The following is a 16672-nucleotide window of genomic DNA, read 5'->3' as shown; positions in this document are numbered from 1 at the left end:
CAAAAATAATTACTAAGGAATTAATAAAATAGATTAATAATATAATTATCTCTAAATTATTCTATATAAAAAAAGAATAATTAATTAAATATTAAAATCTAAGTGATGAAATGAAGTGGGGTATGAATGCACTTGATGCTGAATGGAATGACTATCGGTAATTTTCAAAAAAGGGTGCAGTTAATAGCAATCAACATTCAGGTAGACTAAAAAATGTCAATATTATTAATTAAAAAAAAAAAAGAAAAAAGTAATTGTTGACTTTGACCAGTCCTAGGCTGAATGTGGAACCAGGAACTTACAAGCCTCGCACTCCATGTCTTTTCCCTCTTTAGTATTACGTCTTAATTTAAGACTACGTCGCTTGAATGATCCAGTATTGCCGGCAGTACCGCGTCGAAGTAAGAAAGGTCTACCGCTGGGCGTCGCAGAGACGCGTTTCTTGTCACTCGTCCGACTGAGGACCGCGTCATTAATCAGCTGCTGTTGGTGGGTCATGGTATCGTCGGGTTGTATTGTGACGGTCGACTTACTGCTACCCTCGGACTCGTTGTCTGGCTCGTGGAGGACAAAGCTGATTTTTCGCTCTGATCGAAAGTCGAGGGCGATTGAGTCAGATGGTTGATGATATATATTGGTGATGGGATTAGCGTAGCTCCATGAGCCCCGTTCGATCAACTCCCTCAACTCACCAGCAGTCTCGCGGTCCCCGGCTATAGACTGCAGACTCTGGGCTGACGTCTGGGAGTGACCCATTGAGGACAACGCCATGCTCCACCGGCGGTTCGCTTCTCGGCTGTACATCCTCTCCCAAGGTGCTGGACGCTCTTTCGTTGACAGTCGCGATGACTTTGGAAGCGTTTGGTAGGTTTCTCGCAGGAAGGCCGTTATTTCGAGTAGAAGGATGCACGCTACCATCCTCAATGCTACTGGGCACTGCGAGCCGTATGAATTTATGCTAGCTGAAAATTGTTTTATTCGAGGTTATTTTTTTGGTAGAAAAATTTAATTGAAAAATTCAATAAAACATTTTATAAAATGATGACTTTTGTTAAATTGCACTGTACTTTCTTAAATATTGACATTTTTAAAGATATAAGCTCATCCTGATGTTATACTCATCAAGAGCTTTCATTTGAGTACCTACATGCATTTTTGATATATTTTTCATATGTTCATATATATAAATATATAAAATGTATGAAAAATTGATGTGGGTACTCAAATGAAAGGTCTCGATGAGTGTAACATCGGGATGAGCTTATATCTTAAAAAATGTCAATATTTCACAAAATACGATAATATTCTCTTAGTTATATAGATCAATAAAATAAAAATTAACAAAGAACTTTTTTACAAAATTAATGAAAAAAAAAATTAATGAAGAAAATAAAATGTGTATACCTTCATCAAGAAAATCTTCTTCCTCATCTTCAATCACCAGCTCCCTCTGCTTCGACTCGTCATTAACCAAAGCAATAATCTGATCAACATTTTTCTTGTCTTCATTCATGAATTCTTCTAGCCGCGCACTGATAGCTTCAGCCCACTGGTAAAAAAGTTTCCCAGCAGCTCGTTGGAGAACATGAGTCCGTCTTAAGCCACTGGGAGCATTTCTAGTGCTCATAGCAATCGATGGTCGGAATATCGGGAGGTTGATCTTCATCCAGGTTGGCCAGTGGCCTTTGTTACACTGGTGGACCAAATGGGCACACTCTAGCAGCAATGATGCTCTGGCTACTACTGGAGCGTGAGGCTACAATAATCATTTTAATTTTATCTCAATATTATATTGATTATTATTAATTATTAGTATCAAAAAATAAAATTACCAGGTCAAGAATTGCTGATATTAAATGATGGTCTGGTACTGAACCTGGTTGGCAAGTTTCTAGTAAAAATGAAAAACGTTTCATCCCTTCGAATACTGCTTCGCGAGGTACCAGCCGTCTTTCTTTTAAAACTACAAATTCTGATTCCCGAGATGCATCTCCAAGGTCCATTGAATTTCTTCTGCTAAAATCTAATTAAAAATAAATAAAAAATAATATAATTTATTTATTTATTTATTTATTTAAAAAATAAATAAAAAATAAAAATTAAAATTAAATAAATAAAAATAAAAAATATAATTTATTATTATTAAATTAATTAATTAAAAAAACAAAACTTACAATTATGCGGAGCTTCTTCAAGACTTTCTTTCTTCTTTCCTTTTCTAAAGCCTATTTTATTTAGTTTACTTTCCATCCGACGCTTAGCACGCTGCAGGGTCTGTCCAACTCTAATAAAATTAATTAATTAATTTACTTGAGTAAGTAGATTAAGCTTGACTTACCCGCGACCTGGACGAGTGACTCGGTAATGACCCCTGTGAAAACTGGCCTGTCTAATGAAATTTCCCTCGCTGGGCGATTCGCTGCTGTCATGGCTGTCGGTTGAATCAGTTCTTCCGTACTCGCGTCTGAACCAATTTACTATTCCTCCAAGCTGGAACCGCGTTGATTTTCGTGCTTTTCTTGAAACACAGGTCTCACCGATTCCGAGGTTTCGTTCGCTTTGTCGTGGTGTTAAGAGATGCTTTTTTCTTAAATTTCCTAGGGGACTTTGACTTATTTTTGTATTTTCTTCACCTAATTCTGTTTCTAGTAAACTCTGCAACTGTAATTTAAAAAAAAAATTTAACAATAATTATAATAATAATATTTTTGGAAATTTTATTTTTATTATTATGAAAAAAAAAAAATTTTGTCTCCAGGATACATAATTAAGAAATGACCTTGTATCTTGAGAACAATTGACATTTTTAATGATATAAGCTCATCTTGATATTACACTCATCGAGACCTTTCATTTGAGTACCCACATCAATTTTTTTATATATTTCATATATTTATATATATTATGTATATGTATATATATGAAAAATATATAAAAAATGCATGTGGGTACTCAAATTAAAGCTCTTGATGAGAGCAACATCAGGATGAGCTTATATTTTAAAAAATGTCAGTAATTAAGAAATTACCTTGTATCTTGAGAACTATTGACATTTTTATAGATATAAGCTCATCTTAATGTTACAATCATTGAGACCTTTCATTTGAGTACCCACATCAATTTTTATATATATTTTATATATTTATATATATTATATATATAAATATATGAAAAATATATCAAAAATGCATGTTGGTACTCAAATGAAAGCTCTTGATGAGTGTAACATCGGGATGAGCTTATATCTTTATAAATATCAATAGTTAAGAAATTACAGTACACTTTAACAAAAGTCATTGTATAATTAATCAAAATTTCATTTATTATAGTTGGTCATTCTCGGCAGTCATATAGTGACTGCAGGTTACTAATTATTATTATTATTACTAAAAACTTGAAATTTTTCATCAATGATAATAATAATAACAACAACACTAATGATAATAATAATAATAATAATAATAATAATAATAATAATAATAATAATAATAATAATAATAATAATAATAATAATAATAATAATAAAATGAATTACCGCTCCTGTAGAAGAAGTACTCCGTTTTTTGAAAGCTTTCCTAATACCCCGATCATCAATATAATGACAATCATTTCCAAGGTCATCATCATAATCCGACTGATGAATATGCCGAATAACTCGAGTAGTTATAATACTCGAATTACATCGTTTATTAGGCTTGTCTGAAGAGTCTAAAATTCCACTAAGTGCTACTCGTCGAAAGACACCACCATGGTTTTCTTTTACATAAGTTATAAATTGTTTAATATCACAATACACAGAAATATTTTCCTGGGACTTGAACTCCTGAGAGCTTGAAACAAATCTAGTAACAAGGGTCTTGAAAATACACCCAAGTATTTGGCTTTCTATTGTACGCGATGCGTATTTCAGACCTCCGTAAGTCGCAGTAGCTGAGGCTGCTGTTGCTGAAGCCAATGCTGATGCAGTCGCTGCTACCTAATTATAAATTATCTATATTATGAAGAGAATAAGAAAAATTTTGTATACAAGATACATAATTAAGAAATTACCTTGTATCTTGTAAACTATTGACATTTTCAAAGATATAAGCTCATCTTGATGTTACACTCATTAAGACCTTTCATTTGAGTACCCACATCAATTTTTCATATATTTCATACATTTATATATGTCGGAGAGTAAAGTACAGTGGAGTATTTCTCTGGCAATCTGATGGGAATATTCTTTAGAATAGTAATATTTTTGTAATCCTCAATAATTAAAGAATGTACCCTTACTTCGAGTATGGTTGTAAAAATAAGTTTAACTAAATTGTTTTATTGCGGTAGGCTTAGACCTGGGTCGACACATAGTTGTCAACGTAGTCGTGGTCACAGGACGATAGGGGTATCATAAATTACCAAGGGAAAAGGAAATATGCAGTTGTCATATTTTTTGAGAATCTTTGAGAAGACAGTCTTATTCTGGAATCGAGATCGTACAGGCGTCCTGGTGATCACGAATTCGTTATCCTCCTAAGTCTGAGTGTATTGCAAAGCAATTTAACATCGTATCGTATTTTGTGTATTGTTGTGTTAGTGATAAGTGATAATTAATGATTGTGTTTATTCGTGCAATACGAATCTATTTTACTCATTTTTATTAATTGACATATTGTAACTCCGCATATTAATTTGATTGTAATAACAAAAATGAACGTACACGATAATTCTGATACTCCAACAATTATTCCTGAGTTACCGACATATATATTATATATATTTATTTATAAAAAATATATTAAAAATACATGTGGGTACTCAAATGAAAGCTCTTGATGAGTGTAACATCAGGATGAGCTTATATCTTTAAAAATGTCAATATTTAAGAAAGTACAGTGCAATTTAACAAAATTCACTATTTAATAAAGCAAAATTTTATTTATTTAATTTTATTTAATTATACTCACTGAAGCGTTTGCGTTGGATAAAATTCCAGTCCCTAGACCAAAATTTGTTGCGTAACTGGTTTGATTTGCAGTTTCTGGAGATTTGTTCACGTTTCTTTTTTGATCTGGATAAAAAATAATTATCAATATTTTTTCATTTTTTCTCTATTTTAATTAATTACAATTGCTTAAAAAGAAATTACTCAAAGGAGACAGCAAAGAGCTAGGTTCCACGCAGAAACCAACATAAGAATGGAAAAGCTCGAGGATCTCCGAGATAGGCTGGTTGCGAACCATCAACCTCAGAGTCCTGGAGAACTGCCTGGAGCTACTTTGGAAGAGCTTGCTCAGCAAGTTGGAGACTTGAGACCTGCAGAAATCCGCTTGGGGGCCCCGGATTCCATCCGCGCAGCCGTGAGGACACCCCAAGTGTTTTATTACTCGGAAGACACAATTCAGCATCAAAGCGTGGGCGGTCCAGTTTCGACCTTCCAGGTCATTTCTGGGGTCTTGGTCATTTACAGGAGAGTCATGCTTGCGCTCTTGCTTTTCGTTGTCTTGTCCTGATCCTTTAATTAATTTTTTTATAAATTTATTTTTCTAAAAATTTAACAAATGTTAAATTAAATAAAAAAAATTTTTTTTAATTAATTATTTTTATGTTATTAATTAAATATTATTATGTTATTAACTAAAAAATTAAACAAAAAAATTTTGTTGTTAAAATTATTAATTAAAAAAATTATATAAAAAGATTTTAATCATTAAAAATTAATTAAAAAATTTAATTAAATAAAATTCAATAAAAAAATAATCTCGTTAAAAAAAATTTTGTTTTTAATTAATTAAAAAAATTTGATTAATAAATTATATAAAAAAAAATCAATAAATAAATTTAATAAAAAAAAATTAATAAATAAATTAAATAAAAAAATTAAATTAATAAATTAAATAAAAAAATTAAATTAATAAATTTAATAAATAAATTAAATTAATAAATAAATTAAATAAAAAAATTAAATTAATAAATTTAATAAAAAAAATTCAATAAACAAATAAAATCAATTACCAGCATTACTAGCTTCATCTCCAAGGCACTGTGTTAAGACACCCATCTCCATCAACAGCTCTACCAAATTAAGAATACTCTCGCAGACCCGAAGGGTGCAATATATACCATCTCTTAAAGCAACTGAATGAACAGCCTAAATTTCATCAGATCAAATATATTTAATTAGATCTACTAAATAAATATTCGAAATATAAGAGGTTTTGATTTCATAATTTTAATTATATACCTTGAGGACAATTTGGTAGTCAATATCGCCTTCCTTAGTAATGTAATAAGCAGAGCCAGGTGCCTCTGGAATTTCATCCCCTAGATAAGTGATATTAGAGTCAGTTTGAGACCGAGTCAAACTTGGTTTCCTTTCTGAGCTCAGTCTGCTTCCGTGGATGCTGATTGAGTCCAGCTGGCTGTCCATTGATCCCTTTAATTATAAAAATTATTAATCAGGGTTTATAAAAATTTTTTGAAGGTTTAATTAAAAAATAGAATAAATACCTGACGTTTTAAATAATCAGGCGATGGAGTCGGCGTATGTTCAGTGACAGTGATAATAGGATTTGGTGCTGCGCAAGATTGACTGTAAAATCTGCTCTGCTTCCTCTCGACTTTAGTGTCACCGACGTATCTGTTAATTTATATTGTTTTTTTATTATTATTAATAATTATTTTCATTTGGCTCATGCTCTAAGCCCGATATTTAAATTAATAGTAGATAATTATTAATAATTAATTAATTAATAATTAGTCATTATTAATAATTAATTAATTAATTAATAGTTAGTAATCATTGATAATTACTTAATAATTAGTCATTATTAATAATCAATTAATAATTAGTCATTATTAATTAGTTAATAATTAGCAATTATTAATCATTAACTAATAGTTAGTAATCATTAATAATGACTTAATAATTAGTCATTATTAATAATTCATTAATAATTAGCCATTATTAATAATTCATTAATAATTAGCCATTATTAATAATTCATTAATAATTAGCCATTATTAATAATTAATTAATAATTAGCCATTATTGATAATTAGTCATGATTAATTAGTTAATAAATAGTCATTATTAATTAGTTAATAATTAGTTATTATTAATTAGTTAATAATTAGACATTATTAATAATTAATTAATAGTTAGTAATCATTAATAATGAATTAATAATTAGGCATATTTAATAATCAATTAATAATTAGTCATTATTAATTAGTTATTGATTAGTCATTATTAATAATCAATTAATAATTAGTCATATTAATAATCAATTAATAATTAGTCATTATTATTTAGTTAATAATTAGTCATTATTAATTAGTTAATAATTAGTCATTATTAATTAGTTAATAATTAGTCATTATTAATTAGTTAATAATTTGTCATTATTAATCATTAATTAATAGTTAGTAATCATTAATAATGACTTAATAATTATTCATTATTAATAATTAATTAATAATTAGTCATTATTAATAATTCATTAATAATTAGCCATTGTTAATAATTAATTAATAGCTAGCCATTATTAATAATTAATTAATAATTATCCATTATTAATAATTAGTTATTATTAATAATTAATTAATAATTAGTCATTATTAATAATTAATTAATAATTAGTCATTATTAATAATTAATTAATTATTAGTCATTATTAATAATAATTAATAATTAACTAGTGCTAGCTATACTTTGTTTATTAATTAGTTGCTAGACTATTTAGATCGTAAAAGTGCAAGAGCTTGTCCATGCAAAGCGGAAAATAATAGTAAGATAATTTTTAAGAGAATAGAATGAAAATCAAGCGGAAAATTTCGAGGTTGACTTACCCACCCGCAGTGAGCTCGTTAATCAAGCAGCTGAGTTTTATTCAAGAAAGGAAGCAAAGAGTAGAAAAAGATACGGAAGAACATACGTATGTATTTAAATATATTTTTTTATTTACTTTTTAATAGAGTGTATTAAAAAAATTCAAAATATTGATTTTTAAAAATATAAAAAGAAATATTTTTATATTTTCTTTCCTAAGCCAGCTACCTAAAAATTTTGTTCATATTTTCATAGGAAATTGATCACTCTACAAGAATGGTATCTTATGATTTTTGATAAATTGAATTTTTTAAAAATATTGAAAGTTTAAGTTGAATATATCGCAAATTATTAATTTTTTGGCGAAATTACTTTTGAAAAATTAAAATAACTTTTGTAAAAATTAATTATCAAAAAATTATAAGAGACCTTTTTTCTAGAGCGTTCAATTTTCTACAAAGATATATACAAAATTTGTTGGTAAGTCGCTTAGGAAAGGGGATACAGTAATATCTCGTCCTTTAATTAAAAAAAAAATTTTAAGTTACAAATTTTGACATTTTATACTATTATTTTTATTTTAAATAATTAAATATTTTTAATACACCCTTCTTTTTATTAAACTAATAAATTTCACTGTCAACTGTCTTAAAATATCAGACACAATTAAAAATAATCTAATATTTATTTTTTAATTGACAATGACACTAAATAAAATTTTAAAATACTTTTTATAACTAATAAATAAATAAATAAATATTAATAATTAATAAATTATCAATATTTCTATTAATATAAACTATAAACTCAATTACAAATTACAAAGTAAAAATTAAATTTAAAAATTCTAAAAAATTAAAATTAAAATTACCTCAAGCTAGGCATGCTCTTGCCTTTGATTAAATTCGATGGATAGAGCATCTGATCAATATCTCGATGATCAAAAATCCTCGAAGAAGTCGAAGTGGGTCTTGTTAGATGATCATCGCCGGTATCAAGGCTCCTATGGCACTCCTGGTCCTAAAAAAAAATTATAAAAAATTTTTTTCTTCAAAAAAAAATGATAAAATACAAAAAATAATTTTTACTTTCGCCAGTTCATGCTTGGATTCGTCTTGCCCGATCTTCTCGAGGTTTTTCTCCGACTTGGACAGCAGCTTGGTCTCGACGAAGGCTTTCAGGTCGGCCATCTTCATCCTCTTCTTAGTTTTTTCGCTGGCGCGCCGCACGTGGCTGCCTTCTTCGCCGGGTTTGTTAGTAGCGTTGTAAGGCAAGTCTGCGATTGTGGCGAGGTCTGACATCGTAGAGGGTTCTCTGGCTTCTAAGGGCATGTCGATTGCCTCCTTGTCTTCTTTCTTTTTGCTCTCCGGGCTCTGGTAGATTGACACTTCGATCTTAGGGATTGGCAAAGAATTACTGCGGCGACGAGGTAATTGTTGCAGCGATGTTTCTTCGTTTATTTTCGACAACCTACAAATTTATTGTAAATCGTAATTTTTTATTATAATTATTATTAGTATAATAATTATATTATTCAGCCGTCAGCCATCAGCCGTCCTTATGGCGCAACTTTTAAAAAATTTAGCCATTTTTTGACTCAGCTCGACAAACTGAGTCTGAAAATATAGTTCGTTATAAATATTGACTTCTTCAATTAAAATTTCATCCAATTTCAAAATTCGGATATCTTGAAAACTGTCGTTCTTTAGCAATCACTTAAAATTTAGACATTTATAAATAAAATCTCGTAATCTTAAAAATTGTTTGATAAATATTTAAGAAAGTTTTTACTTTACAAGATAATTTTTTTTAACAAAATTAGTTCTAAATAGGGTAAATACCCCAATAGATGGACAGATATTATTTCTAGAAGCAATTACATTAGTTTTAAGAACAAAAATCTTAAGTCGTTATTTTTTTTTTATGTCTACAAGTAGTTCTGAGAGCGAAAAGTAATTTTTTTTTAACTTTTTATTTAAAATAATAGTTTATAAAAATTATTTAAATTGGACGTCTCGAGGTTTTGCTCCGAGAGCGCCACCACTAGTAAGTATGTGACAGATAGCTGGTGGACGTTATTTGTTATTATTATTAAAAATAATAAAAAAAAGTAAGATTTGTACATATGATTACGCTTATATTTCACTAATAAAGCTAGAAATATAATATTTTAATGATAAAATCGAAAAGAAATAATAGAATTTAGTGTCCATCTATTGGTGACACTTTTCTGATCTTTATCCAATAGATGGACATTGAGTTTATATGATGAATTTTCTTACTTTTTTTTTTTTTAATTTTATTGGTGGATCAATGTGAGAATAAGAGTAAAGATTGTAGCAAACAGACATGTACTGAAAATGAAAGTATTATTATGATTATTGAAGAAATTGAAGAGAAAAAAGAAAACGCTGAATAAAAGTGAAAATTGAGAGAAGGAAATTTAAAAGCAAAAGAGAACAGACCTATTAAAAGGAAGAAAAAGATAACATAAAATGTTTTTAACGTTGTGTTTTATAAATTTATATTGATAATTTATTAATTATTAGTATTCTTTATATTAATATATTTTATATGTTACTTTACATGAGAAAGCATCACGTGTTCAAAATTAATAAAATTACTTTATGATGTATTTTGAAAATTACCATCCGATTTATCACCTTTTCTCTTTAATTTTATCAAGCTTTATTTTTTAGTAGAAAAAATTGATAAATTAATTATTTCTGATATAAATAGTGAATCGAAAATATCGCTTGTAAGTAGTGTCCATCTATTGGTATTGACTGTCCATCTACTGGGGTTTTGGACTTTTTCTTACATTTTTCTTTTTTATTAATTACTACAACGTTTTACGAAGTTTTACTTATTTTTTCCTGGTTAATTATATATTTTTACATAAATATAATTTACTTTATCCCAACTTATCTATATATTACTATATTGTTTTTTTAATAGAACTCGAGAGTTTGCTTAACCGTCCATCTATTGGGGTATTTACCCTAGTTTTAAGTTTGTTATCGAAATTTTTTTCAATTAATGAATTAAGTTATTTGTTATAATTGTTAATATTATTTCATAAAAAAAAAATTTTCTTTGTTTGAGAAATCTACCTCCATTTCGGCTGTCGAATGGCCTTTATTATTATAAAAAATAATTTTACCTATTGTATAAAAATTGCAAAGCCCAATAAATTCCTTCCTCCTGCCACTGAGAAATAAAAAGACATCTTAAAACCGCGACATCCATAAAAGTAGCAGCGCGAATATCGACGATGCCTCCTCCAGTAGTACGATTTGGCTGGCTTGTATCATTTTGTTCAGGTTCAAATTCTTGAGTTACTGGAGGTGGTTTTTGTTTAACACTTTCCTGGTTTTTTTCATTCTTATCAGCTTTTGGCTTGCTTTTTATCCTGTAAATTTTTGTTTTTAAAATTAAACGATAATTTATTTTCATTGTAAGTAATAATTTTATTTTTTACTTAATTTTGATTTATTTTACCCAAATTGCAATGTAGTTAATGTTTTCTCGTCTGATCTATCGAATCCAACTCGCTCGATAGTTAATGTTGACTCCAAGGACTTACTTGAGCGACCCATGGCTACGTGAAGAATACTTGCTTCAGCCTATGAGTTTTATAAATTATAGATTTTTATATATTTATTTAAATTTTTTTTTTTTTTTTTTTTAATACTTACAGAAAATATTGTAAAAACTTTTTTAACTCCATCAGAATTTTTATCATGATCAGGAAAAGGCATTCTATATATTACCTGTAAATTTATTAAAAAAAATCATATATTAATAATAATAATAATAAAATTTTTCATTTATAAGAACTTACATTTTCATCTTCAGTACTTGAACTTTCTTCAGGAATTGTTTCAGGAAAAACAGTATCCTTTGGTGAAGAAACCCAATTGTTCTAAAAATAAAATTTCAAATAAATTATAAAGAATAAAATTTTTTTTTTTTGCAAAAAAAAAAAGTAAATAAATCTTACTTCATCTTCTTGTTTGTTTGCAGGTAAATTCTGTTCAGTAAAACACATACTGATAGTCTGGCTCGGCGGAGTTTCATCATCCTCATTTTTCTTCTTCACCCCGACAAAAATATCAGTACTCTGCTTACCGAGCCTCGAATACTTCCACCAGAGAGAGCGAGGCTTAGGTCGACAGTGAGCTGTGAAACAAGGATTTTCCGGGTGCCGGTACTCGTTCATCGGCTCCCAAATTTTAACTCCGTTCTCAAGCCTCAGGTTGCTCTTGAAGTCTATGTCTTTGAGGTGGTTGCTCAGAGGCGCGAATAAGTACACAAATAGCTAAAAAATTTATAATTTATAATTTAAAAAAAATTGGAAATTTATAATTTTAATTTGAAAGAAAATTTTTATAGAAAATAAAGTAATAATTACTGTAATTGTAGGAATGGAGTAAAGATAATGAAATGGATTGTTTTGTATTCCTAGGTCAGAATCTGTTTCAGCGCATTCTTCAGCGGCGTCTAATAAAAACCAGTGGAGGATGTACAGCAAGGTTGTTTCCATTGGTCCAATGTTTAGTAAATCTTTCCTGAAAAATATTTAAAATTGTTTTAATAACAAAATTAGAAATCAAATAATGACTTTTGTTAAATTGCACGGTACTTTGTTAACTATTGACATTTATAAAGGAATAAGCTCATCCCGATGTTACACTCATCAAGAGCTTTCATTTGAGTACCCACATGCCTTTTTGATATATTTTTCATATATTCATATATATACATATATATATATATATATATATATATAATATATATAAATATATAAAATATATGAAAAATTGATGTGGGTACTCAATTGAAAGGTCTCAATGAGTGTAATGTCGGCATGAGCTTATATCTTTGAAAATGTCAATAGTTCACAAGATAAAATGTAATTTCTTAATTACTGACATTTTTAAAGATATAAGCTCATCCCGATGTTACAATCATCAAGAGCTTTCATTTGAGTACCCGCATGCATTTTTGATATATTTTTCATATACACACACACACACACACACACATATATACGTGTGTATATATATACGTGTATATATATACGTGTATATATATACGTGTGTATATATGTATATATATATATTATATATATATAAATATATTATATATATAAATATATAAAATATATGAAAAATTGATGTGGGTACTCAAATGAAAGGTCTTGATGAGTGTAATGTCAGGATGAGCTTATATCTTTGAAAATATCAATAGAAAATTTTTTTTCAATTTTCTAAAGTATAAAAATCAATATTAAATATTAAAAAATACTTGTTGTGTAATAAATTAGCCGCTGAATGTAGAACATAAGGCAAAGCTGTTTGTATCAGCCGCCACCTTGGAACAGTGCTTAGGATTTCCGTCAGCGAAGGCGTCAATTCGTTGTGTAAACTCTGGACTAAAACTTTCTCAAAGGACTGAAATCAAACACGCTCACTTAAATATTTCAAAATTTTATTAAAATTTTAGTAAATAATTTTTATTAAAATAATTTTTACCGTGCTAGCTTCCTTCATTTCCTGCAAAAAAAAAAACAGTAATTATAATTAATAATTTAAAAAAATCTTAATTAATAAATAAAATAAATAAATAAATTCTTACATGATGGCCTGGCGCATTTTGACAAAACTGAAAATAAAAATAGTGATAAATATCAAGGTAACATTTAACGCTTTAAAGATCTGAACTTACTGTGCATGATGCCTCGTGTAATTTTCCAAGCTTGGCCCGCGTAAATGGCCTGGAAAAAAAAAATAATTTATTAAATAAAAATTATATTAAAAAAAATTATTAAATAAAAATTAAATTAAAAAAAAAAAAAAAAAAAAAAGTATTTACCGCAATTGACGCCAAAGATAAAGTTGAACTGGGATGGGCAGAGCTTGTTCCATCAATCCGCTATCGAAAGATCTCCGGTTGTCCATTTTGTCACACTTTATATTATTAAAAAATTTTCAAAAGCAGAAATCGCAATTAAAATGTTGATAAAAATTAGTTATTTTTATTTTTAAGGGTTGAATTTTTTGGAGAGAGCGCAGAAGAAAAATTATGGGAATCACGTGCGGCTCTCGGCCTACTGACACACTTTTGAGGGCGGGTTGGGGGGCGAGAAAATTCACCGGAACAGATTCCAGGCGCACTCGAGTTCCCGATGGGATCTGCCATTCGACGTCCGCGAGGAGAGAAATCTCCAGTGCGCTTGCGGGAATCCCCAGTGTTTTTCCAGGCGACGATTCTCAGTGCGCCGAAGTTGATCGATCTTTGGGTGAGTCTGCTCTCTGGACCAACCTGGAATGTAGCGTGGATGCTGCGTGCGCATTTTCGGGGGGGTTATTGTCTGTTTTTGGGTCAATGGGATAATTTTTTTGATTTTTTAAGAAACAAAAAGAGTTATTTTTATTTTTTTTGATAGTCGGTTTATGATGATAAATATTTAGGCTGCATTTTAAAAAATATCTCTAGATGCATAATTAAGAAATGACCTTGTATTTCGTGAACTATTGACATTTTTTAAGATATAAGCTCATCCTGGTGTTACACTCATCGAGACCTTTCATTTGAGTACCCACATCAATATTTCATATATTTTATATATTTATATATATAATATATATAAAAAATGCATGTGGGTGCTCAAATGAAAACTCTTAATGAGTGTAACACTGGGATGAGCTTATATCTTTAATTATATCAGTAATTGCGAAATTACCTTGTATCTCGTGAACTATTGACATTTTTAAAGATATAAGCTCATCCCGATGGTACGCTTATCAAGAGTTTTCATTTGAGTACCCACATCAATTTTTCATATATTTCATATATATATATATATATATATATATATATATATATATGCTATATATATATATATATATATATATATATATATATATATATATATGCTATATATATATATAAACATATATATATATATATATATATATATATGGGTCATTCCACTAAATAAGAGCATTTTTACGGGGCGACCCTCGCGGATTATGTTTAAAATTTATGGAGGTGTTCTCTATAATAAGAAATAAATTCCCTACAAGTTTCAGCCCTTAATATGCAGCGGTTCTGGAGTTATGATTTTTTGAAATTTTGAAAAAAAATTTTTTTTAACTTTTTTATTAATTTTTCTGATGAAGAAAACTTTTTTATTAAAATCCACTAAAAATCTTATCTTGTGGGAAAAATGCTCAGCTTTTGAATGAAAATATCCATTTTATTATAAACATATCAGAAGACCCTTTGAAATCCAACTAAAGTGGAAAAATTGATTTTTCTCGGTGTGCGGTGCAAGGTACATCCAATTTGACTTTTTTTTCTGAAAGATCAGAGTTTTTTTACACAAAATATATGGTTTTCACGATGTGCATATTTTTTGTTCAATCACAATTAAATTAAACGTAAAATCTTTATAATTAAAATACTTTTATTTTTGAACTTTTTTCAGATGTTGATACAGTTTTAATAAGAGCATATCCAATTTCATCATTTATCGGTAAAAGTGTGCAATGTCTGTATACCCTTTACCGTTTTTGATAAAGAATATCGTACGTCTAACACATTTTTTTATGTCTAAATAATCATCATTCGTTATGAAAGTAAAATCAACGCCTGTAAAATTCTTGATTGCCCAGGAATGCAAATCTTGTGGTGTCAGTATATGTTTTTTATTTTCCATTTGTAATGAAGCTCTAGCAGCATGTCGTTTTACTGGACCTGCAAGCCCATCGCATGGTCCTTTTCCATGGGCAGTCGCAAAAAAATACCAGTCAACGATGATTCTAAAGTCAGCATAATGATAACATAAATTAGTAAATGTTTTTTTATTTCTAAATTGCTGAGGTGCTCCATCTGAGAAGTAAAAAATCCTTTCAATAACAGCAAATTTTTCTCTTAAAAAAGAAATCAACTGTTCTTGAAATAAATAAATCAAAACTGTGTCATGTTTAAGGCAATCTGAGATACTAACTAAGCCTAAATGCTTAATAGTATCATTTTCGTTTTAGTAAACCACCATTTGAAATATAGTAGCTTGGTCATTATTCCAATGATAGCCTTGAGCAGCTTCCTGCACAACAAACGCAATTTTCTACCAAGTTAAAAACTACCGCTAATTCACCACTCTTCAAATTTAATTTCGCATTAGGGAAAAACCGACTTTGTATTTTTACTATAAAGTCATGTTTTAAAAGTTTCTCAAGTTGCGTCGCTAAGTTATCAATAAAGTTATCGGAATCCGAAATAACGTTTACAATAGTACATCGATCGGTTGATGTCCACATTTTAAATTCGATTTCATTTACATCAAATTCTTTAAACTATGGATGAAAGTAATTAATGATTTCTTCATTGTTTGGACATCTATTACAACTTCTGAAGAAGCACGATTCCGTTGGATTATTACAAATCAATTTATTCAATAAATTTTTATAAATTGATTAAGTTTCCATAATCCAATCAGCATTTCTTGCAAATTTCGGAAAATTACATCCTAAATAAGAAAATGGAATCGTAGTTGTGAGCGCCATCTGCATCGTATAAACTCAATTTTTTAACGAGCAGTTTGAAATTTTAAATATTTAACAGAAAATTATTTTACTATCCCGAATAATCGTATAACACTTAGCGGATATAACGTTTAATTTAATTGTGATTGAACAAAAAATATGCACATCGTGAAAACCATATATTTTGTGTAAAAAACTCTGATCTTTCAGAAAAAAAAATCAAATTGGATGTACCTTGCACCGTACACCGAGAAAAATCAATTTTTCCACTTTAATTGGATTTCAAAGGGTCTTCTGATGTGTT

General features: G+C 28.8%; 1 protein-coding gene across 21 annotated transcripts in view; it reads right to left on the bottom strand.

Annotated features, from left to right (window-relative positions):
* LOC123263822 (protein unc-80 homolog) overlaps positions 1 to 14038 on the bottom strand; it is a 47078-nt gene extending 33040 nt beyond the window's left edge. For 7 of the 21 annotated variants that reach the window (XM_044726816.1, XM_044726822.1, XM_044726818.1 and 4 more), the window contains exons 1-25: positions 13691 to 14036; positions 13544 to 13592; positions 13454 to 13480; positions 13351 to 13371; positions 13124 to 13269; positions 12228 to 12384; positions 11817 to 12134; positions 11658 to 11738; positions 11512 to 11586; positions 11315 to 11439; positions 10977 to 11225; positions 8902 to 9283; positions 8685 to 8833; positions 7834 to 7863; positions 6493 to 6622; positions 6227 to 6418; positions 5998 to 6133; positions 5132 to 5497; positions 4950 to 5053; positions 3536 to 3976; positions 2339 to 2661; positions 2175 to 2284; positions 1833 to 2023; positions 1405 to 1756; positions 303 to 962 (exon numbers count right to left, since the gene is read on the bottom strand). In XM_044726816.1, coding sequence (XP_044582751.1) covers positions 303 to 962; positions 1405 to 1756; positions 1833 to 2023; positions 2175 to 2284; positions 2339 to 2661; positions 3536 to 3976; positions 4950 to 5053; positions 5132 to 5497; positions 5998 to 6133; positions 6227 to 6418; positions 6493 to 6622; positions 7834 to 7863; positions 8685 to 8833; positions 8902 to 9283; positions 10977 to 11225; positions 11315 to 11439; positions 11512 to 11586; positions 11658 to 11738; positions 11817 to 12134; positions 12228 to 12384; positions 13124 to 13269; positions 13351 to 13371; positions 13454 to 13480; positions 13544 to 13592; positions 13691 to 13776 — 4900 coding nt within the window. In that variant the 5' untranslated portion in view covers positions 13777 to 14036. Of the gene's footprint in view, positions 1 to 302; positions 963 to 1404; positions 1757 to 1832; positions 2024 to 2174; positions 2285 to 2338; positions 2662 to 3535; positions 3977 to 4949; positions 5054 to 5131; positions 5498 to 5997; positions 6134 to 6226; positions 6419 to 6492; positions 6623 to 7833; positions 7864 to 8684; positions 8834 to 8901; positions 9284 to 10976; positions 11226 to 11314; positions 11440 to 11511; positions 11587 to 11657; positions 11739 to 11816; positions 12135 to 12227; positions 12385 to 13123; positions 13270 to 13350; positions 13372 to 13453; positions 13481 to 13543; positions 13593 to 13690 lie in introns of all 21 variants that reach the window. The other 14 variants (XM_044726814.1, XM_044726828.1, XM_044726829.1 and 11 more) reach the window with 5 other exon arrangements.
* Positions 14039 to 16672: the final 2634 nt, after the last annotated feature.

The sequence above is a fragment of the Cotesia glomerata genome, linkage group LG4, assembly GCF_020080835.1.
Source record: "Cotesia glomerata isolate CgM1 linkage group LG4, MPM_Cglom_v2.3, whole genome shotgun sequence".
NCBI lineage: Eukaryota > Metazoa > Arthropoda > Insecta > Hymenoptera > Braconidae > Cotesia > Cotesia glomerata.
This window is presented reverse-complemented; position numbering and strand designations above follow the sequence as displayed.